The sequence below is a fragment of the Enoplosus armatus genome, chromosome 20, assembly GCF_043641665.1.
Source record: "Enoplosus armatus isolate fEnoArm2 chromosome 20, fEnoArm2.hap1, whole genome shotgun sequence".
Classification (NCBI taxonomy): Eukaryota; Metazoa; Chordata; class Actinopteri; order Centrarchiformes; family Enoplosidae; genus Enoplosus; species Enoplosus armatus.
In genome coordinates this window covers 499,363-524,482 of record NC_092199.1, presented here as the reverse complement: position 1 = coordinate 524,482, position 25,120 = coordinate 499,363, and the positions used below count along the sequence as shown (strand labels likewise).

Genomic DNA, 25,120 nt, shown 5'->3' with positions numbered 1-25,120 from the left:
GAATGGCTTTGCATGCTCATCAACTGTTGGAAACGGTCAGTTATAAATATTGATCTTAATGGATCCATGCTTAGCCGAGGTGATGTTGGATTTAAACTGTATTTGGAAGGACAGTGGTTTAAACTTCACCGACTGAACGGATGAGGGCGCTGTGGAATTGAAAACTGAAGGCATCCACAATGTGACTGATGTTTACATGTTGTGTGTCTGTTAGCGAAGATGATGGAGTCTTGTTTAGCTGGGAAGCCGGAGAGAGTCGGGCCGGTGCAGGTGGACGACATCAGGAGAGATCTGCTTGGTGAATTCGCTGCTCTACCAGCGCAGGTCGGTCTGTCTGTCTGTCTACCTGCCTGTCTGTAGTGTATCAGGAGATTCTTTTATGACTTTAAAGTTATTAAAGTCTCTCTCTCTCTCATCAGGACAGTGTTCAGTCGCAGTCGGAGAACCTGCAGGTCTACCTGAGGGTTCGACCGTTCACTGCAGCCGAGAGCGACAATGGAGGGTCACAGGTAACACACACACACACACACACACATTCACTCATGCAGTTTTAAAATTAGTGGTTAAAACAGTTTTAAGCATTGGATTATTGTGTTGATAAAATAATGGCCATTTTTTTGCTTCCGTTGAATTAATATAATAATGAATTAATGATGAAAAGCTTAATAATAGTAACTTTACAGGTTAACACAACATACAACATGTCCCCAGTTCACTTCCAATGTGTGTGATGATAATTAGAGCTGCAATGATAGTTGATTGATCAATTGACAGAAAATTAATTGGCAACTATTTTGATGATCCATTAATCGTTTTAGTCATTTTACAACATGACTACAACATTACATAGACAAAAGGATTAATCTAGAAAATAATAGTTGGATTAATTGATAATGGAAATAATTTTTAGTTGCATCTCTAATAATAATGTTCAGGAGTGTGTGACCATCGAGGGACCGGACACTGTAGTCCTGAAGGCTCCCAGGAGCTGTCAGTCAAACCGACAGAATGACAAGTCCCTCCCACAAACTGCACAGAGGTTCACCTTCACACAGGTAACTCTGACATCACCTGTCTGTCACGCAAAGTTTGGGCTTTTCTGTGTTTTGTCCTCCTTTTTGTTGAGTCTCTAATGTTTGACTCGGGTGGTTGTTCAGGTGTTCGATCCGGAGGCCAGTCAGAGGAAAGTGTTTGAAGGTTCGGTTCGGGGTTTGGTCCGAGACGTTCTGGAAGGAGGAAACTGTCTGGTGTTCACCTACGGAGTCACCAACGCTGGAAAGACCTTCACATTCCTGGGTCTGAACCCCACCTGTCTGTCTGTCTGTCTGTCTGTCTGTCTGTCTGAACCCTGTCTGTCTGTCTGTCTGTCTGAACCACACCTGTCTGTCTGAACCCCGTCTGCCTGAACCCCGTTTGTCTGCCTCTCTGTCTGTCTGTCTCTCTGACTGTCTGTCTGTCTGTCTGTCTCTCTGACTGACTGTCTGTCTGTCTCTCTGACTGACTGTCTGTCTCTTTGGCTGACTGACTGTCTGTCTCTCTGACTGTCTGTCTGTCTCTCTGTCTGTCTCTCTGACTGTCTGTCTCTCTCACTGTCTGACTTTCTGTCTCTCTGACTGACTTTCTGTCTCTCTGACTGTCTGTCTGTCTGTCTCTCTGACTGGCTTTCTGTCTCTCTGACTGGCTTTCTGTCTCTCTGACTGACTGTCTGTCTCTCTGACTGTCTCTCTGACTGACTGTCTGTCTCTCTGTCTACCTCTCTGACTGACTGACTGTCTGTCTCTCTGACTGTCTGTCTGTCTGACTGTCTCTCTGACTGACTGTCTGTCTGTCTGACTGTCTGTCTGTCTGACTGTCTGTCTGTCTGACTGTCTCTCTGACTGACTGTCTCTCTGACTGACTGACTGACTGACTGACTGACTGACTGACTGACTGTCTGTCTCTCTGACTGTCTGACTGACTGTCTGTCTGTCTGCCTCTCTGTCTGTCTGTCTCTCAGGTCCGGACCATGACTCAGGTCTGCTGCCCAGGTCTCTGTCAGTCATCTTTAACAGTATTGAGGGTCGTCTGTACAGTCGGACTGATCTGAAGCCTCATCGCTGCAGAGACTTCAGCAGACTGACTCCAGACCAGCAGGCAGCAGAGAGCAGCAGCAAGAGGAACCTGCTGAGGCTGTTCAAAGAGGTCAAACACACAGAAAATAGAAATAAAAAGTTGTGCACACAGAGTGACGATGAAGAGTGAACTGTGTCTTGTCTTTCTATCTGCAGAGCGACAAAAGTCTGACGTCTGGAAGATCAACTTTCCTTGACGGTCAGTGACTCTGATTTCATTACTCTGAGGTCAGATCGGCTCCTTTAAGAAGTGACCATTTAACCTAAAGTACTGTGTGTGTGTGTGTGTGTGTGTGTGTGTGTGTGTGTGTGTGTGTGTGTGTTCAGGCTCGTCTCTCAGCACTGACAGCAGTGTGAACAGTGTCTCTGAAGCCGACAGTTTCTGTCTGGACGTCGACTCAAACGTTCGTTTCTCTGTTTGGGTTTCATTCTGTGAGATTTACAACGACAACATCCATGACCTACTGGAACAGGTAACACACACACACTGGCACACTTAACCGTCAAACGGCCTTGAGGAATTGAGGACCAGATAAAATGTCCTCACTTTGAAATAACAAGACAATCAGTGGTCCAACTGTGATTGATCATCTGATCTGTGTGGTTCAGGTTCCCGGTGGACACCACAAGAGGACGGTGCTGCGTCTGTCTCAGGACGTCAAAGGAAACTCCTTCATCAAAGGTAACACGTCAGTCCTCCCTTTCTCAAGTCACAGTGAGACAGCAGTTCATCTTCAGTCATGGCTATAACTGAACACTGGGTCTCTTCACTGTGTCTTTGGTTGATGATATTGGCTGTGCTGACGTATCAGGCAGGCTGTAGTTTAGCTGCAGTGTGTGTTGATGTGTGTGTTCCATGTTTCAGACCTGCGGTGGGTCCAGGTGAACAGCTCTGAGGAGGCCTATAGAGTGATGAAGATTGGGAAGAAGAACCAGAGTTTCTCCTCCACCAGACTGAACCAGCTGTCCAGCAGGAGGTCCACAAACACTCTCAACCATCGTTTTAATGACTTGTAGATCTTTACCTTTGGTTGGGGCTCAGCTCTCCGCGCTACTGATGTGTAATCAGACATTACCAACATTTCCAGGACGTCCAGATTGAGTTTAAATGCATCTTAGACACTGAAAAACTGCACAAGTTTATAAAACTCACAGACAGGATTTGCACGTACAGAGTCCACATTACAGAGTCATCCACCAGGAACGTGTGCTTGCATGTATTTGATTGATTTGTCTCGTTAAAGTGAATGAGGAGGCTGCGTATATTCGCACAGGGCTGAAATCTGAAGGTCTGAACGATCAGTATCAGCAGTATCTGTGTGGATGTGAGAGCTGAGGAGTGATCAGGGTTTGTGTGTCTCTGCAGCCACAGCATCTTCTCCATCAGGATCCTCAGAGTGGACGACGTCGGGCTTCCCAGAGTCCTCGGCGTCAGCGAGTACGACCACACTTTATTCACGCTGTTTCTACTTCAGCGTGGAGGGATTAGTTTACAGTTTGCACACATCAGTCAGAGCCGCAGTGTTGGATGTTAAAGATGATTGTGTGTTTAGGCTGTCTCTGTGCGACCTGGCCGGCTCTGAGAGATGCTCTCGGACTCACAACACCGGAGAGCGACTGAAGGAAGCAGGAAACATCAACAGCTCTCTGCTGACACTCGGGAAGTGCATCAACGCCATGAGACTCAACCAACACGCCAAGTACGACAACACTGTGTGTGTGTGTGTGTGTGTGTGTGTGTGTGTGTGTGTGTGTGTGTGTGTGTGTGTGTGTGTGTGTGTGTGTGTGTGTGCGTGTGTTGAAAAGGCACCAGGATGACAGCTGATCTGTTTCTCTGCAGGTTCCAGCACCACATTCCCTTCAGGGAGTCCAAGCTGACCCACTTCCTGCAGTTCTTCTTCTGTGGTGCTGGCCGGGTCTCCATGGTGGTCAACGTCAACCAGAACTCATCCTGCTTCGATGAGACGCTCAACGTCCTCAAGTTCTCTGCCCTCGCCCAGAAGGTTAGCGCACATACAAACACATAGACAGAGAAATTTGTATACATAAAATACATCATTAACTAGTGTTCATGAGAACTAGATCTGGGTGTTGAACCTCAGTACTCCGAGTATCAGAATCTGACATCAGAAGATTATGAATGATGGTCAGATTCATAATCTTCTTTCTTTGATCAGATACTTGATTTAAATAATAATTAATTCTGACTGATTTTATTCAGACCACATCTAAGGTTTGACAACTTCTTTTGTTACAAAAAACACGTTTATATTTTTCAAAGTTAGGTATTAATATGATTATTGTTTTGGCATGTTGTGCATCAGCACATATGTTGAAAAAATAAAGGACCAAAACTAGAACCCTGAGGAACCCCAGTCAACATGAATCTGATCTGTGAATTTGAAGCTGGAACTGGTGAATGTTTGGTATTTCTATTGGAAAAATTACTTTAACAATTAATCGATTATCAAAATAGTAGACGGCATCACCTGAATGTGTGGATTAGCAGAACGAGACAAAACCAGACTGGAAGGCGAGTCCTCCTCCCCACAGCGTCCAGGCAGCCTCCCACTGCAGATTCAGACCAAAACCGTGACCCCAAAACCGAGGCACATACCGAACCATGAACTGGCTCACTGTCCGCTCACTGTCCGCTCACTGTCTGCTCACTGTCTGCTCACTGTCTGCTCACTGTCCGCTCACTGTCCGCTCACTGTCGGCTCACTGTAGGCTCACTGTAGGCTCACTGTAGGCTCACTGTCCGCTCACTGTCCGCTCACTGTCCTCTCACTGTCTGCTCACTGTCTGCTCACTGTAGGCTCACTGTCCGCTCACTGTCCGCTCACTGTCCTCTCACTGTCCGCTCACTGTCCGCTCACTGTCCGCTCACTGTCCTCTCACTGTCCTCTCACTGTCCTCTCACTGTCCGCTCACTGTCCGCTCACTGTCCTCTCACTGTCCGCTCACTGTGTGCTCACTGTAGGCCCCTGGTTGGTCCGTTTTCAGCAGATTTATTAACATTATGCTTATTTCATGGAGCAGAGGATTGTTTGTTGGTGGAGCAGCTGATATCTGATAACTTTTATGTTAATGGATTTCGATGAGAATATTTTCAACATGTAAAGGGCTCTACGGGATCTCAGGTCACATTTGTTGGAACAAGCAGTTATGAAGTAAAATCTTTTTCAAACATCACAGTGTTGTCAATAGGTTGAGCAGCGATGGCAGCTTGTTTATAATCTCAGGTGTGTTTGTTTAATGAAGAGGGCCGCACCTCTCTCTGTGTGTCCAGGTGGTAGTGTTGAACTCAAGGCCGGTGGTCCTGGACGACGCCCCCCACAAGTCGGCCATGGAGCTGTCGATGATCATCGACGAGGCCGACCAGCGCAGAAACGGGGCGGGGAGGGGCAGGAAGAGCTCGCTGGTCGCCTGGGAGACGACCCTGGAGGACGTGCTGGAGGATGAGGATGGTGAAGAGTGGGGGGAGGAGGAGGAGAGTGTAATGGAGGGAACAGTGTTGGAGGCAGGAGGTGAGGAAGACGAGGAGGAGGAGGAAGAGGACAGGACCATGGAGGAAGAAGAGAAGGTAACAGTCTTCACCTTTTCTACAGGTCTGAAACAAGCAGACTTTTTATGAGCTCTAGTGTTTAAACTGTGGTGAGTCTGTGTTATTGAAGTCTGATGAATACAAGCTGGTATGGAAACAGTGAAAAGTGTCCATGTGTTGAGTCCCTGATAGCTGAAATAGTTTTGTCTTTGTTTCATTTGATCTGATAAGTCACGTCCATTTCCACACGTGTTGTTATTCTGTTTAAAATGTTCACACTTGAGATGAATTTAGAAAGAGATGAGTTTTCTTATTTGTGAGTCTATTTAACTTGTTTTGGGGTTGTTTGCATATAATATGTGTAATTCTTCCACAAGTCTCTCTTTCTTATATGCAGAGTATGATGATGATGATGAGTATGATAGGAGTATGTTTTCCCTGTTACAGCTGAGTCAGGGTGGAATACGTGTGGTACACCGAGAAGAAAAGACATGTTTTCAAACCACGAAGAGGCTGAAGCAATGTTAATGTGTGTGTGTGTGTCTGTGTGTGTGTGTGTCTGTGTGTGTCTGTGTGTGTGTCTGTGTCGGCAGGCGGACAGAGAGGCAGCGCTGCGTTTGGTTCTGGAGGCTCAGATCAGAGAAGAAGTCAGCGCTGAGTTCATGGAGCTCTTCAACAAGATGGAGAAAGACTACAGGTAACAGTCCTCATGATCATGTGACCAACACACAGTCTGCACAGGGAAATAAGCATAAACATAAGCATGGGGGCGATAACACGCGACAAGTCAGACATTACATGGATGAAGCAGGGGCTAAAAGCATCAAGACGCTGAGTATGTAATGAGATGAAACAAAAGAAGCTGCAGCCTCATGATGTTCCACTATGTGTCTGTCAGCGACCGTCTGGAGAAAGAGAGGGAGATCCTGGAGGAGCGAGCCGAGAAGAGAGTCGAGATCCTGAAGAACCTGGTCAGCAAGACAGTCGACCTGTCAGCTGTCAACACCGACAACAGCAAGGTCATTACAAACACTGGTTTTAATAACGCGGTGTTTCTCGTCACTGATGATTATTAGTCACTAATTAATTAACAGTATTGATGATTATTGTTTGTTAGGAGGAGCAGGCGGCTCTGTTGGAGGGAATCATCAGCTCACTGACTGAAGACCTGGGGAAGATCAGAGAGGACGCTCAGAGTGTCCACCGCTGCCTGACTGAACACACACACGCTGCAGGTACACACACACACACACGCTGCAGGTACACACACACACACACACGCTGCAGGTACACACGCACACACACGCACGCTGCAGGTACACACACACACACACACGCTGCAGGTACACACACACGCACACACACACGCTGCAGGTACACACGCACACACACACGCTGCAGGTACACACACACACACGCTGCAGGTACACACACACACACACACGGTGCAGGTACACACACACGCACACACACACGCTGCAGGTACACACGCACACACACGCACGCTGCAGGTCCACACGCACGCTGCAGGTACACACGCACGCTGCAGGTACACACGCACACACACGCACGCTGCAGGTACACACACGCACACACACACGCTGCAGGTACACACACACGCACGCTGCAGGTACACACACGCACACACACACGCTGCAGGTACACACACGCACACACACACGCTGCAGGTACACACGCACGCTGCAGGTACACACACACACACGCTGCAGGTACACACACGCACACACACACGCTGCAGGTACACACACTCACACACACACACGCTGCAGGTACACACACGCTGCAGGTACACACACACACACACACACGTTGCAGGTACACACGCACATGCTGCAGGTACATACACGCACACGCTGCAGGTACACACACGCACACGCTGCAGGTGTACACACGCACACGCTGCAGGTGTACACACACACACGCTGAAGGTATACACACACACACACGCTGCAGGTATACACACACACACACTCACGCTGCAGGTACACACACAGTGTTATTTTCAGTGCTGTAGTTGATGTGACGTTGACCTTTGACCTCTGTGTTGCTTTGTACCTGCAGAGCTGGAGGCGCTGCGATTGGAGAAGCAGCAGAAAGACGACATCATCAACAAACTCCAGGCAGCCATGGACGTCTCCGTGGAGACCGGCACCAGAGACGTAAGCACACACATTAATACAAACATACTACTTCACTTCGCTGCCGCTCGTTTCCAAATCATCTCTAAGTGTTTATCTTCCTTCCTCCCTGCAGGAGGTTGGCTTCAGTGTTGGATTCGAGTCCAGGTTCATTAGATCTTGGAAAAGAGACGTATTGGCCTGTGAGCTTAGCTAGTCCAGATGTTTGTGCAGCGTCCAAAAGATTGAAGGTCTTCTGTCGGACAGTCTTTGTGTTGTCACAATACAACATCCAACACACACACTGTACAGTGTTCTGAGCAAAAAGCCAATGAGTCCAGCATGTTTCCAGTCAGGCACTGGTTTCAGTTCATCTCTTTGACAATCAGCCTGCAGACTTGAGATGGTAAACAGGAAGTGTCAGAAAGGTAACTCTGTCTGCTTCGTGTCTTTCAGAGGGCTCTGGTGGAGTCGTTTAGGTTGGAGCTGCTGGAGCTTCAGCAGACCTGCCGCTGTGTGAGGAGGCCAGGAGGAGACGAGAACAAGAAGGAGGAGACGAGGAAACGCCAGTTAGAAGCTCTGGAGGGTGAGGAGGAGAGAGGACCGGCAAAGAAGAGAGGTGAGGAGAAAGAGGAGAAGATGGTGGAGGGATGGGGGGGTTACACTGTGCGGCCTTTATTCTATCTTCCTTCTCCCCAGTCTCCCCAGTTCTGGAGGAGGAGATCTGGAGGCTCCAGGAGGAAAACGATAAGAAAGAGGAAACCATCGCTGAGCTGAGAGAGAGGGAGGAGAGGAGGAGGGGGGTGGAGGAGGAGCTGAGGAGACGAGAGGAGGAGGTGGAGGAGTTGAAGAAGCAGCAGGTTTTGCTGGAGCAGAATGTGCAGAAACTGTCAGGTAGGAGCTGAACCCAGATGTGACCTTTAAAACTCTTCTGTGTGTCAAAGGGAAATACACTGCATGGCCAAAAGTATGTGGACGCCCAGTGGACCACATCACCGTGTCGAAGTATCTCTACGTACTTTTGGTCATTTACTGTATTTATGAGTTATGTATTTAACCTCCTGCTAATAATCGTGTCTGCCCCCCCCCATCTGTCTGTCACCCCCCCTCTCCTGTAGATCTGGACGAATGTCCAAACTGTGACTCTGTGTTTTCGTCTCTGGAGTCGGAGCAGAGGGAAACATCCAGACTGATGAAGGAGAACAAAGCTCTGGTTAACGGCATGTTCCAGCTCCAGACGGAGGTACTGTTGGTTTAGACTGCCTCTAGTTTTAACCGGCTGTACCTAATAAAGTGGACACTGAGTGAATAAGCACACTGAACAGTACAGAGACACATCAACAATAAGAAGAACTGATAAAATATAATAATTCTTCAAAACTCTTTGCTCGCTTTTTCTGTTAAATGACATTTTCAGGTGACCAGTCTCCAGGCGCAACTTAAAAAGCAGACTGACAGATGTGACAGCCTATCAGAGCAGCTCAACACTGCAAAGACCCGCCTCCAGGACGTGGAGAACCAATCAGAGGAGAAGACCAACAACATCAACAGTCTGACACAAGAAGTGGAGCGTCTGAGACCGGATGTCAAGGTTTCCCCTGTTCCTTTGTTTCTCTCTTTTCATTGATTGACTGGGCTTGTGGTTGGTTGATCTGTTATTGATATAATTAATCAGGTAGATGATCACAGTAGAGTACAGCGGTTTGATAACACAAACAGCAGAGGTGCTAAATCACACAACAGAGATCACATCACTTGGTAACTAGATCAACCGCAATCCACCACATCCGAACACGCCAGCTGACAAACGTATGAGCAGCAGCAGTGTTGGCCGATGATTGATTGATTGATTGATTGATTGATTGATTCAGGAGCAGGAGGGGCAGAGCAGCAGCAGTGTTTTCCACGCCACCATGGAGGAGCTGAAGAAGGAGAGCCAGGCAGCGCTGGAGAGAGCGGCTCAGAAATCACAACAGATCCAAGATCTGCAGAGAGAAAAGAACAGGCTGGAGGAAACACTGTCACATAGGTAGGCAGGAGTTTATCAATACTGTCATCAATCATGTTTTATTGATTCATGTACAACAGAACCAACAGCTAACAGCTGATTCACTATTAATACATTTTGCAAGTTTTCAATCTCCCGTCCTCCTCTTCCTCCTGCAGTGAAAACATGTGTGTCAAGCTCAGAGAGGAGTTAGCCAATCAGAGAGCAGATTTCTCACGTCAGCTCCAGAGTCTGAGGGGGGAGCTTGAGTCTGAAGGCGGAGCTCTGCGAGGGAGACTGCAGGAGATGGAGAGATCAGAGGAGGAGAGGAGGAGAAACCAGGAGAGAGAGAAAGGAGGTGATAAGATGAAGAAATCACAATCCACAGAAATACATTCAACAATGTGATTAGTTTGAACTGTCAAGGAAGATGTCTGTATATTATGTGGTAACCATGGTAATGTAAGTGTGTGGACTTTCCCTGAGTTACAGTCGAGAAACGCAGTAGAAAGCAGCTGAAATACAGTTGAACTCAGAAGCCGTGGTTCCAAAGTGACGCGTCTGATCTCGGAGCTGCTGCTGAGTAATCTGGTTTCTGGTGTTCATCTAAATGTACTAATTGTGCTAAATACAAAAGAAAAGCACACCATCAGGGATCGGCTCTTGATGGACGCTCCATGTAATAATCTGTTGTGTTTTTGTGTCAGAGCTGCATCGAGTCGCGTCAGAGAAGGACAAACTTATAGAAGAGAGTCAGAGACAGACGGAGTCTCTGAGAAAAGGTATCTTCATCATCTGAAACGGTGGAGGACATTTTGTTGATGTGGTCAGTGGACGAGATGAACCTGAACTCTGTTCCCTCTCCATCAGAGCTGGAGCGTCTGAAGGAAGACCTGCTGAGGAGGGAGGAAGAGGAGGAGGAGAAGGAGAACAGGGAGGTGGAGGAGAGGAAGGTGTCGGTGGTGGAGGAGCTGAAGGAGGAGATCCAGAGACTCCAGGAGAAGAGGGGGAGACAACAGGAGGAGGAAGGGAGGAGCAGGGAGTTTTATGCTGTAAAGAAAGAGCTAGAGAGACTACAGAGAGTGAAGGAGGAGAGAGAGAACGACCTGCAGGGAAACACACAGGTGTGTTGATGTCAACAGCACTCAGCCTGTTACCTTAGGGCTGCCATCATGGATCCCTAACTCACCTGCTTTTAGTGTATTTTTACATTTTATACTATAATTAGATAGTAATAACCCAAATACCACAGTAGAACTCAAAAAAACACAACAGAAAGATTTCTGCAGTCTGAAAAAGGCAAAACATCCTGTTCGACCTCAACACTCAGTGTCCTGAACTGAGAACGCTGGCGCTGATGTGGCTTCTCATCTGATTTAGTCACTTTTAAACTTTTGTGTGCGACATGTTCCAATATCATAGATTATTGATAATTAGTTAGTGGCTGTAACCTTTGACCTCTAATGCAGTACAGAGGCTTCTGCTGTTAATGACCCTCATTTTGTGCTCTTTATGTGTAGAGGTGTGGTGGGCGTGTCCTTCCTCCAGAACAGGAAGTGCGTGTCTCTCCTCTGAAGTCCAACATGGCCGACAGGAAGAAAACCCCCAGAACTACAGGGAGGAAGAGGAAGAGCTGCGAAGTGGAGGTGTGTGTGTGTGTGTGTGTGTGTGTGTGTGTGTGTGTGTGTGTGTGTGTGTGTGTGTGTGTGTGTGTGTGTGTGTCTCTGTCTGCCTGTCTGTGTGTGTCTCTGTCTGCCTGTCTATGTGTGTCTGCCTGTTTCTGTCTGTCTGTCTGTCTCTCTGTCTGTGTGTGTGTAAAGGAACATTTCACTGGTTTTAAACCTGCAAATTGTCATTTTCTAAATCATCAGTTTTTACATTGATGTCACTGGTTTCAGTTTGTTTGTATGAAAACCTGTAGAGAGATAAGACGTCACACACCTGACGTGTGCGTGTGTGTGTGTGTGTGTGTGTGTGTGTTTCAGGACCTGGTGTTCAATGAGAACAAGAGAAACAGAGTGAGAGGAAACACTCGTAACATCAAACAGGTGAGATATAAAACCTACATGAAGATGACAGAGACCTTCTCTAAGCAGTGCGGTTAAATATCTGTCTGTCTCTCTCTCCCTGTCTCTCCGTCCTTGTCTGTCTGTCTTCTTCTGTGGTAAAGGAGAAGAGAGATGGGGCTCTCCAGAAGATCGGAGAGTTGATCCACAGCTCTCCCTCCATCCTTGGCAGCAAAGGTCAGTGTGACTTTAAATTCATATCAACAAACAGTGAAACACTCACTTGTGTTGTAGTTTGTTTCATGGTGGGAGGATACCATCTTGAAAGGCTTCTCCATGCAGTTAAACACTTCACTGACCAGTTTAAGGTGTGCTGAATCCTCCTCATGAGGCCGACTCTAAAACTACAGTTTGACAGTTTGTCCTCCTGCTGCTTCTGAGGACAGAGACACTGTAACAAGGGTCGGACACGGTGTGGACTTAATGATGGACACTTCAGTAGAGATTATACACTGCTGATGTCTCGGCACATTGTGTCTTTTCCTTCTTCAGGCAATCCTCAACAAAGTTTAAATAATATTTCAAACTGATCCACTCACCAAATGTGAGGACATTTCTACATAGTGAGGACATTTCTACATAGTGAGGACATTTCTACATAGTGAGGACTTTTCTACAAAGTGAGGACTTTTCTACAAAGTGAGGACTTTAATGTAAAGCGAGGACGTTTCTACAAAGTGAGGACTTTAATGTAAAGCGAGGACATTTCTACAAAGTGAGGACTTTAATGTAAAGCGAGGACATTTCTACAAAGTGAGGACTTTAATGTAAACGAGGACGTTTCTACAAAGTGAGTACTTTAATGTAAAGCGAGGACATTTCTACAAAGTGAGGACTTTAATGCAAACGAGGACGTTTCTACAAAGTGAGTACTTTAATGTAAAGCGAGGACCTTTCATAATGGCAAATATTTCAAACTGAAATGCAGCCAAATATGTCAAATCATCAGAAATCAGTACACAAGTCTTTAAAGTGTAGACTGATATTTATTGAAGAATAGCATCACGAATGTAAGTCTGAGACCATGTGACCGTGATCGTCATTATGTTTGTGCTGTGGTTGGTTGTTGTTGCGCCATCAACCAACAGAGGGTGCTGCTGCTCTGAGTCTGGACTCGTCCCCCTCTGTCAACAGCAGACCTGCGTGACTCCAGCTTTGGTCTGAGAAGTTTATTGAATGTTTGTTACTTACATGTTTTCAATGTGTTTAACTTTTGAGCTAAATGTTATTTCTAACTTTCTTCTGTCTCTGCAGCTAAAACCATCATCGGTCTGGTCAGTGGACATTCAGTGGAGAAGGAGACCGTTACCACGGCAATCAAACCAAGGCGAGGACGTAAGAAGCTTTATAAGATGGGCGCCTCGTCTCCGCTGCTAGACTCTCCTTACATGGTGAGACAGAGTGTGTGTGTACCTCTTTCTTTGTGAGGACGTTTTACATTGTGAGGACATCTTTGTTAGGTGAAATACAAATCTGTGTTTCATGTGTAGTTTTGTTTTTTGTTTCAGATGTCAGGAGGCGCAGAGGAGAAGGAGAGCGATCACCTGATCATTAAGAGACAGCTGCGGTCCAAGACCTGCAGGAAGTGACATCATCATCATGATGTGACAACACTACGCCGTAAGAGACGGTTTTAAAAGCTCTCAGGACACTCTGAGAATAAAACCTGTCAAACTTGTAATGATTCTGAAGAAGAGTTTGATTTTAAATATCTGTACAGTTTGTATTTCTGATTTTAGTTTGTTAGGACTTTTTTTCATTGCTGGGGGTCAATAAAGAGCTGAGAGAACGGTGTAACAATCCCTTTCACTTAATGGAAAATAAAAATGATCCTCTGTCTGACGAATGCTCGTCTGTCTGCTGATTGGACGCCGGCCTCAGTACGTCTTCAGTAGGAGCCACGGACAGGAAGTGAGACGGACTGACATGCTGTTGGTTTGACTCGCTCTATATTTTTCTCACGTTAACAAATCTTATAAAACCAGAATTATACTTTAAACAGTAGAAAATATAAAAACAACAGGAAACAAACAGTTTTAACAGAATGTTCCTTTAATTGATCAACATTAACAAAGATAATCAATTATCTTCATGACCGGAGGCAGCTGAAGAGTGTGAGTGTCGTTGTCTTTCTTCATCGTGTTTATGTACAAGCTGTATCGTTAGTTACTTCCTGTTTAGGAGACGCCCCAGTGGAGCTCATCATGGACACATTTTAACTGTGTGATGATTGAACAGAAAACTTTCAGCTGTTTTTTCTGTTTATCAGTACCTGAGTTAAAAACCTCCTGCAGCAGCATGAAAACAAGAAAATCAAGTTCTGATCTACTTAATTAAACTGACTGAAAGATTAATGACTGACTGAGAGCAGCAGCTTCTGTTCTAAATGCTATTCAAGCTAAAATGTGTTCTTCATCTGTTGTTCTGGCTTCCTTTAGTTTGTTTCTGATACTCAAGACATCAAATCGGAGCGCTGCGTTCAGGGTCACATCATCCATCTGTAAGTCTTAATTGTAGGCGCACAAACTTTCAGACGTAATTTTAGGGCCAAAAACTGTAAATTTACTAAATGAACAATTTCCTGGACAGTACAGAAGATTTAAAATACCTCCATCAAAACAAATCAAACAAAGAAATGAAGTGAAATAAATACACATTGTTATATGTTTCACTGTGTCATAATTAACATCCACCTCTTTATTTCCTGTGTTGTGATTTGAATGTAATGTGACGAAATAATTGTCCTTTTAACAAATGTTCTTTTTTTAATTTACTCTGACACGGTAAACACATACAAAGATAAAATACATACACACACGCGGCGTATTGTGTTTCACTGTTTCTATATAGGCATGTGACAGCCTGTAGTTATTAGAGGATAAAAGTTTTGATAAATCTCTCAAATTAATAATTTCTTTGTTTGAAAGAGGCGACTGTTTCCAATGAATTTGAAGCATTTTGCTCTTTATTAATTAATTATTAATGCGACTGTGCTTCTCACATTTAATCTGCTCTGTGTGTCTTCTGTACGGCTACAACTAATGATTATTTTCTCAAATAATTGATCATCATCATTTTGTCTGTAAAATATAAAAAAATAATGAAAATGTCCATCACAAGAGTCCAAGGTGACGTCTTCAGATGTCTTGTTTAGTCCCAAACCCAAAGAGATTCAGTTTACTGAGATCTAAAACAGGGAATCAGTAAATATTCACATTTTAACAGTTGGAACAGGCGAATCTTTGGCACATTTTCTTAAGAAATGATTATAAAAATAGTTGCTGGTTAATTTTCTGTTGATCTCTTCGGCTCTATTTTAGCACTTGATTTTTTTATATTTATTGATACAGACACATTTTGGTTGGCATCAAACAAATGTTAAAGTTTAATAATCCTGTTGATTTCCTGAATAAAGACACTTTCAAGAGCAACTTCACGCAAAATCCACTGAAATAATAATTTATATTTACGGTCACTTTATGACAGAGCTGAAGTCCTCGTTCACTCTGTTGACGACTCAAAAGAAAATCTCATGCTGTCTTTAAAGTGTTTCTCAGACTCGCCGGTGACTTCAACACTTCTAAGTTCATACTTGGGTTTTATTTTTGTTATTTCATGTTTGTTTCTGTTTGAGAACACGAGCACCTGCCTGTTAGCTTGTCTGCTAGTGTTAGCATCTTCGACTCATCCTTGTCTTTGTAACCCTGTTTAACCCGTAGGATGGCCCAGGTGTCCGTCACTGTCATGTGACCGAGCTGAGGACAAACAAACAATAAGAGGCACTGTTCCCAGACAGGAAGTTGGTGTTTTGGGTTTCTCTCCCGTCACTACAAAATAAATACATAACGTTTTTCACAGTGTTGCTGATTCTTGCGTTGAAAGCGCTCGACTGGCCTTCAGCAGACTTAAATAAATCCACTTCCTGTGAAGTTGCCTGCCTCGGCCAATCACAGCCCTCATCACTGACTCCAGTCTTCTCTGGTGTCAATAAATCCGACCGGTCGTTTCCACCGAGGCTACGAGGCGACGGCCTGGCTGACCGCCTCCTTGTTGAAGGCGATGAAGCAGTCTGATTGGTCGGACAGGCTGAGGGGGAGGGGCTCGTGCTTGGTGTCCTTGGCGATGGCAGTCAGGTGGCGGCGGCGGCAGCGCTGTATCCCAGTGATGGTGGAGAGGACGATCGAGCTGGCCAGCAGGGCGGCGCCACTGAGGAAGAAGGTGGCCGTGTAACTTCCTGTGAAGTCAACCAGCCAACCTGCAGGAGGAGAAGAAGAACGGATTCAACAAATGATCTGCTCTCAATGTACACGGCGAATAATAATACTGGATTCAGTGAATATGACTTGTGGCTGTGAAGATATCAGCTCTGCTCTTTGCTCTCGTGTCAGACGTCCCGCTAACGTGTCGCTAACACTGATTGACCAATCAGCTGTCAGTTATATAAGAAGAAGCTGTTATCTTCTGCTGAGGCCTCAGAAACCAGCTTCTTTCACTCTGTTGGCTAATTCTGGACTTATTACAATATTACATCACTTCCTGCTGATCAATCAGTTTGCACATTGATTTGTTCCCTCCAGGCAGCTGTTGGGTTCAGGCCAGAAGGACCAAATAGATAAAAACTACAACAAACAACACTATAATATTATTTCAAAGTAACGAAACATGCTAACAGTATTGTGTCAGGACCATAAACAGACCTCAGACCAGCTGGTTTTATTACTACATCAGTAAACATGGACGCTGTCAAAAAAAAGATTTCTGTTTCAAACCTCAGCAGCAGTGAAAAGTAACCAAGTACATTTACTGAAGTACAATGTTGAGGTACTTTACTTGAGTATTTCCATCTTAAGCTACTGCTCTGCACCTCAGAGGGAAACATTCTGCTTTTTACTTCAGTTACATCCAAAACATCTTGTTTTATATGAAAGAATCCAACATTATGAAACGCAGTAAAGATCAAGGTTAGGACACGAACATGTTAATGAATCTTTAATAAAATATATAACATCTGCAGCACAGATTGTAAATGATCAGTGATGTAACGCAGTGGGGGCGGGGTTGTGTCTGTTCCTCACCTCCGATTGGCGGGCTGATGAGGTAGGGGATGGCGTGGAGGAAGTAGACCACGCCCAGCGCCGAGGACAGGTACGGAGCTCCCACCAGGTCTGACGTCACCACGGGGATCAGCGCCACGTAGGCGCCGTCGAAGTAACCATAGAGGACGGCGAAGGGCGCGAGGAGCGGGAAGGAACGAAGCAACGGTGTGAAGAGGCAGCAGAGACCCTCCATCCCCACCGAGAAGATGTAACACGCCAGACGGTACGGCTTCAAACACCTGAGAGACGGAGACAAAAACACGTCCATGTTTCAAACAGCAGGAGGGACAGACTGCAACCATCTCGAGAACAAGGACGCCATCTTTTATCCCTTCAAACAGCTCAAACCTCCTTCAGTGTGATGCCAGCAACACTTTCATCCAACTGTGGCTCCATGTTCAGAAATCTCCAGAGAAACAGCTGCTGGAGCTAAGAAACGGCTGCTGGAGCTAAGAAACGGCTGCTGGAGCTAACGAACGGCTGCTGGAGCTAAGAAACGGCTGCTGGAGCTAAGAAACGGCTGCTGGAGCTAACGAACGGCTGCTGGAGCTAAGAAACGGCTGCTGGAGCTAAGAAACGGCTGCTGGAGCTAAGGAACGGCTGCTGGAGTTAACGAACGGCTGCTGGAGCTAAGAAACGGCTGCTGGAGCTAAGAAACGGCTGCTGGAGCTAAGAAACGGCTGCTGGAGCTAACGAACGGCTGCTGGAGCTAAGAAACGGCTGCTGGAGCTAAGAAACGGCTGCTGGAGCTAACGAACGGCTGCTGGAGCTAAGGAACGGCTGCTGGAGCTAACGAACGGCTGCTGGAGCTAAGGAACGGCTGCTGGAGCTAAGGAACGGCTGCTGGAGCTAACGAACGGCTGCTGGAGCTAACAAACAGCTGCTGGAGCTAATAACGAGATGACGTCATTAAAAGAGCTCCAGTCAAGTCTGAGCAACTTTTTCTGTCACCTGTCATGTGATTAGCTGATCAACATTTGTAAAACTCATAAACAAACCAATTCATTTGAAATGAATATTTCTCATCATCTTCTACGATTGTGAATTCACAAATTCTAAAGCTGACGGTAACACCGTTAACACACTCACAGACTGACGTTAGCATTAGCAGTAAAGCACACTTCATTATTCTCATACAGAACTATTCCTTTTCTTTATTATTATTGCGACTGATATGTTAAAATACTTTTAACAGGTCATTTTTCTAGCAATGGACAAACCGATTCATCGACTGATTGTTTTCTGCCCATGCAGGCAGGAGGCTGTAAGACGTCTTTACGCCTTGTTGTATGAAACAGGAGTCACCTGTCTCCTGTTGAATAGTGACATGTTGTTCTGTAATGTGGGTGGACTGACCCTTTAAGATTATCTGCAGTATCATGTTGTTGTGGAAGTTTTATTGATTTATTTTTGAGGTTATCATCAGACTGAGATTTCTGCTGTCAGCCAATCACAGTCGAGCACAGAGTTCAGCTCGGGGTCACTGAGTTTTGTTTGACTGTTTTGTAAGTTTGCAGAATGTGTGTGAATGTTTAAACGCTCAGGATTTTTGCTTTTTACAGATTTTTACCGAACAGCAGCAGCAGAGTTTAATGTTCCCATGATTCCTTTGGGCTCAGTCACGCCTGGAATGAAAGTATCTTCATCTTTAATGTACAAAAACACAACATGTTTTAAATGTTAAAGAGGAGTTTAAGAGGAGTTCTGCACGTCTGAACAGTTAGTTTGCATCTGCGTTTGTTCTGAGACTTATAAGCAGCTGACTTATTGATCAGGTATCGGCCAGATGTGACGATCAATATTAAATACTTTGATGTTCTCTGATCAGTAAGCTAACGTGATAATACTGCTGCTGATACTTTGACACTTCCTGCATGAGCTTCACAACAAATCGACACGGCCGACCACAACATGTCACTGGACTGACTGGAAAACTGGGTGGGACTCTGGCTCAGTGTTGAACTGGTTTGAATCCTGTTTGAAGGACAGGGACTACTTTGTGTCCATCAGAGTTCCCAGAGGCTCCATTCTCGGGCCTCTTCTGTTCAACAGCTTCATGTTCCCATCAGCTCAGATTATAGAAAACAACAACATATCTTACCATGATTATGATGACCGATTTAAATCACAATATCACCAGGTGACTTTGGTCCCTTACGAGCACTGTGTGAGAGCATTCAACAAATCAGTGACTGGATGAGCCAAACTTTCCTCCAGTTAAACAAAGACAAAACCGGAATCAAGATTCAAAGTCAGAGCTCAGCTTCAGTCGCTAACGTTAAAGACCACAAACCAGAACAGAGACCCTACACCACTTTTGTAGTCCTGGACTCAATTTTAATATCAACATTAAGACAAAATATATCACCTGAAGAATAAATCAAGAATTTAAGAACGTCTGTCTCAGCTTCAGGATTTAGAAAACCTTGCCCGTGCATTCATCTTCGCTTTCTCTTTGACTTTTAAGTTTCAGCTCAGGAAACAGTCGTACCTCCTGTCCGTCAGCCAGCCGAAGGTGATGTTCCCCACGATGTTGATGACTCCCAGGATGGACATGAGGAAGGCGGCCTGCTGGTGGCTGACCCCGACGCTCAGGGCGTAGGGCACCAGGTAGACGAAGGGGAGGCTGCAGCCGCTGGCCAGGAACAGGAAGGACACGGCCAGGCCCAGGAAGTCCGGCAGCAGCAGGAAGCGGTACTCGTTGCTGGACAGGAAGCAGGAGCTGAAGCACCGCCTCTTTGTTAGCTGAGGGGCGGGGTTTCCCGACAGCAGAGGCAGGGGCAGTGGCGGCAAAGATGAAGGCAACGACTTGCCTGATGACAAAAGGCTGTCCTCTGATTCTTTGGAGAGTTTTACTGCGAGCTCGGCGTCCTGTGACGAGATGTTACCTGCATCAGGAGACAGACAGGTGATGATGATGATGATGATGATGACAGAACCAGAGCTGTTTTGTAATTTTGTTGCAGAGAGAGCTCATCTTTCAGAGAGCTGACACCACATAGAGGATTATGTCTAGAAATGTCTAATCTGCATCAACACACAGTGATAATCACTCATGCTGATTGGCTGCCGTGAGTAAACCATATAAACACATCGTATATACCACTTAATAGTTCATCACTAAGTGGTTGCTACGGTGTTAGCAGTGGTATGTTCACAGATGGTCTCTACATTGTTGCTATGGTTTTTGGCACTCGGCTGCTAAGTTGTTCAAAATAGTTGCTAAGTGGTGGCAAGTTGGTTGCTAAGGTATTAGATGGTGTTACATTTTTTCAAGGTGGTTTCTATGGTGTTCAGGGTGGTTTCCTGTTGTTAGATGGTTACTAGGGTGTTTGGGGTGGTTGCTATGGTGATTCTGTATGCTTGTCAAGTGTGAAGGAGTACTGTATGGCTGCCATGATGTACTACGTGATAGTAGTAGTCAAACCAGGAGTATTAGTTGCACTATCGGTGTATTTGTACTCTTTGTACTGTGATAAAGTAGAGTGTGTTGTACAGCACTGCGCCTCACCAAGTCTCTGCTCCCCCACTGACTCCCCTTCCTCTCCCTCCACCTCCTCCTCCCGCAGTGTGATTGGTCGGAGCAGCGCCCCGCAGACGCACAGGTTGGCGACGAAGGCGCTGAGGACGAGCAGCGCCCCCCTCCACGAGTACAGCTCGATGAGCACCTGCACCGCCGGCGCCAACACGAAGGTGCCGATCCCGCTGCCCGACATGGCGATGCCGTAAGCCATCGCCTTCCGCCGGCGGAAGTAACAACCAACCATGGCGATGGCCGGGGTGTAACAGAGAGCGAAGCCCAGACCTGGGAGGTGAGGACATTTTGAAATGTGAGGACATTTGTAGAAAGGGAGGACAATTTAGAAAATGAAGACATGTTTTTGGTAAGTAGGGACATTTTTTGTGTGTGTCGACCTGTCAGGACTCCCATGGTGAGGTAGAGGAGCTCCAAACTGGTGGCGAAGGAGCTGAGGAGGAGCCCACAGGAGGAGAGGAGCCCCCCCAGCATCACAGCCACCCGGCAGGAGCAACGGTTACCAACCAGGCTGCCAACGGGAGCTACACACACACACACACACACACACACACACACACACACAGTCAGCTGTTTGAAGATGGACCCAGCTGATCCATCAGTGCAGCTGCAGTACTGACCACAGAGCATGGTGGTGCAGTCCACCAGGCTGTGGATCCAGGCTGTAGACGAGTAGTCGGCTCCAAAATGAGCCTGAAACTCCACGAAGAAGATGGAGACACACCTGCAGACACACACAGGAAGTAACAGCACTGATCAATCAGCGATTAGTGATCAATTATCAGTCAAACAGAAACAACCAGTCTGCTCTGAGGCTGTTGATAATGTCTCATATCAGCAGTGAGAGAAGAATCAGCAGCATCACACAGCAGGTCAGGTGTGTGTGTGTGTGTGTGTGTGTGTGTGTGTGTGTGTGTGTGTGTGTGTTATGTAATGTGTAACATGTAAAGACAAACCAACCAGTTTCAGCTGATTTCTGTTCTGGACGTCAGAGTGTAAAGGTTATAAAACAGCTTTGAGAGAGAAGCACATGAACCGTCTCTGCACCATGTGCTCCTCATCTTCAGCTGTGAGCCGCCCCTCCGGCGTCTTCATGCATTGCATTGTGGGAGAACAGCGTGCAGCATCAGCACACTGAAAATCAAAGTGTTTTTCTGTGAATACTGTTTAGTGTTTCTGAGTCTGTCTGGGTTTGAAGACGAGAGACTGGTGTGTGAACTGAACAGGAAATGTGTGTCAGAGGTCAGAGCAGGAAGGGGGGGGCTGAGGAAGGTCAAAGGTCACAGAGAGAGGCAGCGACTCTGTCTGACTCCTCTGAAGTCACAAAGAAGAGAAACGAGACACGACTGTGTTTCCTTCAGAGCTCTGGATCGTGTCGCAGCAGCTTCACTAAGTTTTCAAAGTGTTTTTCTTGCCCACTGCGTTTACGTGAAGTCCCGCCCCTACTCTGGCTCTGATTGGCTAACCCTAACCTTTACCTGCCTAACCAACGGAGGCAGAGTTCCCGGTTGCACCATTAAAACTTTAATAGTTCAACATTTAGTGAAGTCCTCTTCTTCTCTTCCTCTCTGACAGTCAGATGTTCGGATTGACCTCTCTCATGTCTGGACGCTAAATATGTAGCTACATCCGGCAGCTGGTTAGCTTAGCTTAGCATGTCCTGGGTAAAACTACAGGAACCAGCAGCCGGATGTTATTTTTACAAGGAAGAAAACAGTCCTCAGATCATTATGTACACATGAATAATAATATATTAATAATACACTTGTGTATTTTTATAAACAATTGTAGTTATGAATATTTGACACATTATATTACCTGAATGAAATGAGTGTTTGATATTTTTATTGTATCTGTTTGAGTTTCTCCTTTAATTCTTATTCCTTGTATTTCTGTTCACAGTCATGTTTATTTTCTTTGTAAATATCTTGTTGATGTGAACGAACAGCTCCTGAACGCACCGTTAGTTTAGGGCTGTAGGAACGTGTCAGCAGAGCGTGTCGTCTCTCTGAGGTGACGCAAGACACACAAACTGGTGTTTGTTCAGGTGTCAGAGTCTCACACTGAGACCTTCAGAGACCTTCAGAGCTTCACTTAATGTATCACAGCCGGTTAGTGAACACACACACACACACACACACACACTCTGTAACACACACTCACAGTCTGGGAGGTCGAGCAGTTCATCGTATCTTTGAGGTTCTTTGTGTGAACTGTCCCTTTACAGCAGACTGAAAACCAACATGTTATATTTCAGTCTAGCAGAGCCGAGTCAGAGGACGATATATATTAGGTCATGACGTTTCCTCCGGCGCCCCCTTCAGGACAAACAAGAGTCCAACGTGGAGGAAGCTAGCGTAGCTTATTAGCTGAGTGTCAGCATCAGTTTTATTAAGCTCCTCTGTCAGAGTGTAGACCTGGTCCACAGCAGAGACCTGGTCCACACACACACGCTTTTGCTAACATTAGCTGTTATCAACTGGTAGCTAATGGGTGGTCAAATAGTTTTACCTTGAAATACGGCCCAATGTCCCTCCGGATTTTCACTACCTATCGTCTGTTCAGTTGCTGATCAATCAAGAAGCGATGAAATGATAACGATTTGTCAGATTCCTCACATTCATACGACTTACAACCTGGAACACAGCAGCACGACATGATCGCAGCGTTTGAGCTTCCCACCCTGAGCGTGACGTCAGAGGAAAATGGCCGCCGTGTGAATATGGTTTATTCTCTGGAACTATAGACCATTATTCTGTCTGTAAAACTCTTCAACTCTTCAACACTTACAGCTGCTGAACACCTCATTTTACCTTTACTGTTTTTATTCTGAGCTCAACTGAAATCATCTGAAACGTTTTTACAGGCAGAGAACTAACGATTATTTTCTATATCAATTTATCTGCCGATTCTTTTCTTATTAGTCATTTGGTGTATAAATCAAATATCTGGAACAAATGTACAATGTGACGTCTTTAAATGTCTTTAAATGTCTTTAAACATGTTGTTGACCATCAGCTGTGTGTGTGTGAAGACATGTCCGACAGGTTTAAACAGATCCACTTTCTCAGAAACGTGATCCTTTCCTGAAGTGAAGGATTAAAAGCTGCAGGAGGACGTCTGATCTGTGAGCATCAACACGTCGCAGCTCCAGTAACATCAGAGGTCAGACGGACGATGAACAGTTAAACTTAGAGTGTTGTTTGTTTCCAGGCAGCTTGTTTTACTAACGTGAAGACGAGAGCAAGCTTCTGTTTCTGTCAACACCACACACACACACACACACACACACACACACACACACATACACACTGGGGCTGCAGCTAACGACTGATTTCATGATCAGTTAATGATTTGTCTCCGAAATGTCAACAAAAATGTGACGTCTTCAAATGTCTTGTTTTGTCCAAAACACAAAGATTCAGTTTATCGTTGTAGAAGATCCTAAAACCAGAACTGAGACTGAGCGCTGCTTTGATGTTGATGTCCTGCAGGTATAATGTTTACCTTCTTAGTTTGTAGATTGCAGTAGGTTTACAGGTGTACCTAATAAAGTGGCCACTGAGTGTGTGTGTGTGTGTGTGTGTGTGTGTGTGTGTGTGTGTGTGTGCTACCTGGTCACTGCTCGTGTGCAGACCGTCACCATGAAGCAGCAGCTGACGATCACCCAGCCCCATCCTCCGTCCAGTGGCGACACCACGTCACTCTGTCGCTTCCCATCAGCCATTGCTGCTGCTGCCAACTGAACCTGGTCCAGGTCCTGGTCCTGAGGGGGTCTGGTCCCAGAAGATAAACCAGTTGACAATGAGTTTGTCTTGCTGAGCGAGCGATCAATCTGTCCTCGTCTGCTGCTTCAGCTCCGATTCTCTGCAGGCAAAATCTGAAGGCTTGTCAGAACTTTATTCAAAAAACTGTCGATTTAAAGTGTAGCGGTGGATCGGACTTAAAGCTGCCTGTCTCTGCAGGCTGACACCTCCAGGTCAGGTATCCAGGTAGAGTTACTCCTCCTCCACTGACGGGAGGCGACCGGCCGGGTGGAGCTGAGCAGCAGAGCCAAGAAGAAGAAGAAGAAGTGAGTAGAGAGTTCAGGATGAATAAATTAGTCCAATAGGATTCAATAAAAGTGAAGAAAAGAGAAACGGACGTGAGTAGAGTTGACTAAAGTGTAAGAACTGAAAAACATATTTTCTTTCTGTCCGCTGGCTTTGAATCAACCTCAGTAGAGTGACAGTAGAGTCTGCCCGAGTCTGTCTCTGTGTGTCTCTGAAACTTGAGTTAAAAAGCTTCTTCAGTCAATAAGTCACCGGCTGACCCTCAATCATTAACCAACCTCTCAGAGTGAACTCTGGAGGTGATGAGATATTAACCAAGCGCACCCAGATCCACAGGGGCGTTTGATTTGAAACCCCTTCATCCTCTGATCTCTGTGTGTGTGTCAGTCAGTCGTCTGCTCAGACTTGACTCAGCATTCCCTCTTTTATAGCATCAACAGCATGTGCAGACATGACAGGGAGCGCTTCATTCACTGCACCCCCCGCCCCCCCTCTGCTGTGGAGCTGTGGCCTGCGTCGGCTGTCAGAAGAGAAGCGCGCCCAGACAGACGGGTCTGACAGGACGGTATTTATGTCCCACAGCTCAGT

The 25,120-nt window shown here is 45.9% G+C and overlaps 2 protein-coding genes across 2 annotated transcripts; one reads left to right on the top strand and one right to left on the bottom strand.

Annotated features, from left to right (window-relative positions):
• The first annotated feature begins 219 nt into the window (after positions 1-219).
• On the top strand, positions 220-13,677 carry LOC139303548 (kinesin-like protein KIF20A). The gene is made up of 30 exons (XM_070927398.1): positions 220-324; positions 420-509; positions 936-1,055; positions 1,158-1,296; positions 1,997-2,181; positions 2,268-2,310; positions 2,439-2,584; positions 2,721-2,793; positions 2,977-3,088; positions 3,478-3,549; positions 3,665-3,811; positions 3,952-4,114; positions 5,404-5,697; positions 6,252-6,355; positions 6,557-6,677; positions 6,776-6,893; positions 7,741-7,838; positions 8,253-8,415; positions 8,496-8,690; positions 8,915-9,039; positions 9,214-9,381; positions 9,668-9,825; positions 9,963-10,141; positions 10,491-10,565; positions 10,654-10,907; positions 11,304-11,429; positions 11,769-11,830; positions 11,935-12,026; positions 13,104-13,240; positions 13,358-13,677. The coding sequence occupies exons 1-30, from the start codon at positions 220-222 to the stop codon at positions 13,436-13,438; spliced, it is 3,945 nt and encodes a 1,314-aa protein (XP_070783499.1). The 3' UTR covers positions 13,439-13,677.
• A 2,040-nt stretch (positions 13,678-15,717) lies between these two features.
• slc16a12b (solute carrier family 16 member 12b) lies at positions 15,718-24,207 on the bottom strand. Its single transcript, XM_070927404.1, has 7 exons — positions 24,095-24,207; positions 21,101-21,204; positions 20,861-21,004; positions 20,457-20,750; positions 19,437-19,833; positions 16,925-17,184; positions 15,718-16,104 (listed from the first exon to the last, which is right to left on the bottom strand). Exons 1-7 carry the CDS (start codon positions 24,205-24,207, stop codon positions 15,866-15,868), a joined length of 1,551 nt encoding a protein of 516 aa, XP_070783505.1. The 3' UTR covers positions 15,718-15,865.
• Positions 24,208-25,120: the final 913 nt, after the last annotated feature.

Excerpts from the sequence above, each read along its gene's own strand:
- LOC139303548 (XM_070927398.1), top strand. The coding sequence starts at position 220 with ATGATGGAGTCTTGTTTAGCTGGGAAGCCGGAGAGAGTCGGGCCGGTG. Across the intron at positions 7,839-8,252 it reads TGGAGACCGGCACCAGAGAC|AGGGCTCTGGTGGAGTCGTT; the intron begins GTAAGCACACAC and ends CGTGTCTTTCAG. Across the intron at positions 12,027-13,103 it reads CTCCATCCTTGGCAGCAAAG|CTAAAACCATCATCGGTCTG; the intron begins GTCAGTGTGACT and ends CTGTCTCTGCAG.
- slc16a12b (XM_070927404.1), bottom strand. The coding sequence starts at position 24,207 with ATGGCTGATGGGAAGCGACAGAGTGACGTGGTGTCGCCACTGGACGGA. Across the intron at positions 21,005-21,100 it reads CTGCACCACCATGCTCTGTG|CTCCCGTTGGCAGCCTGGTT; the intron begins GTCAGTACTGCA and ends GTGTGTGTGTAG. Across the intron at positions 20,751-20,860 it reads CACCATGGGAGTCCTGACAG|GTCTGGGCTTCGCTCTCTGT; the intron begins GTCGACACACAC and ends CTCACCTCCCAG.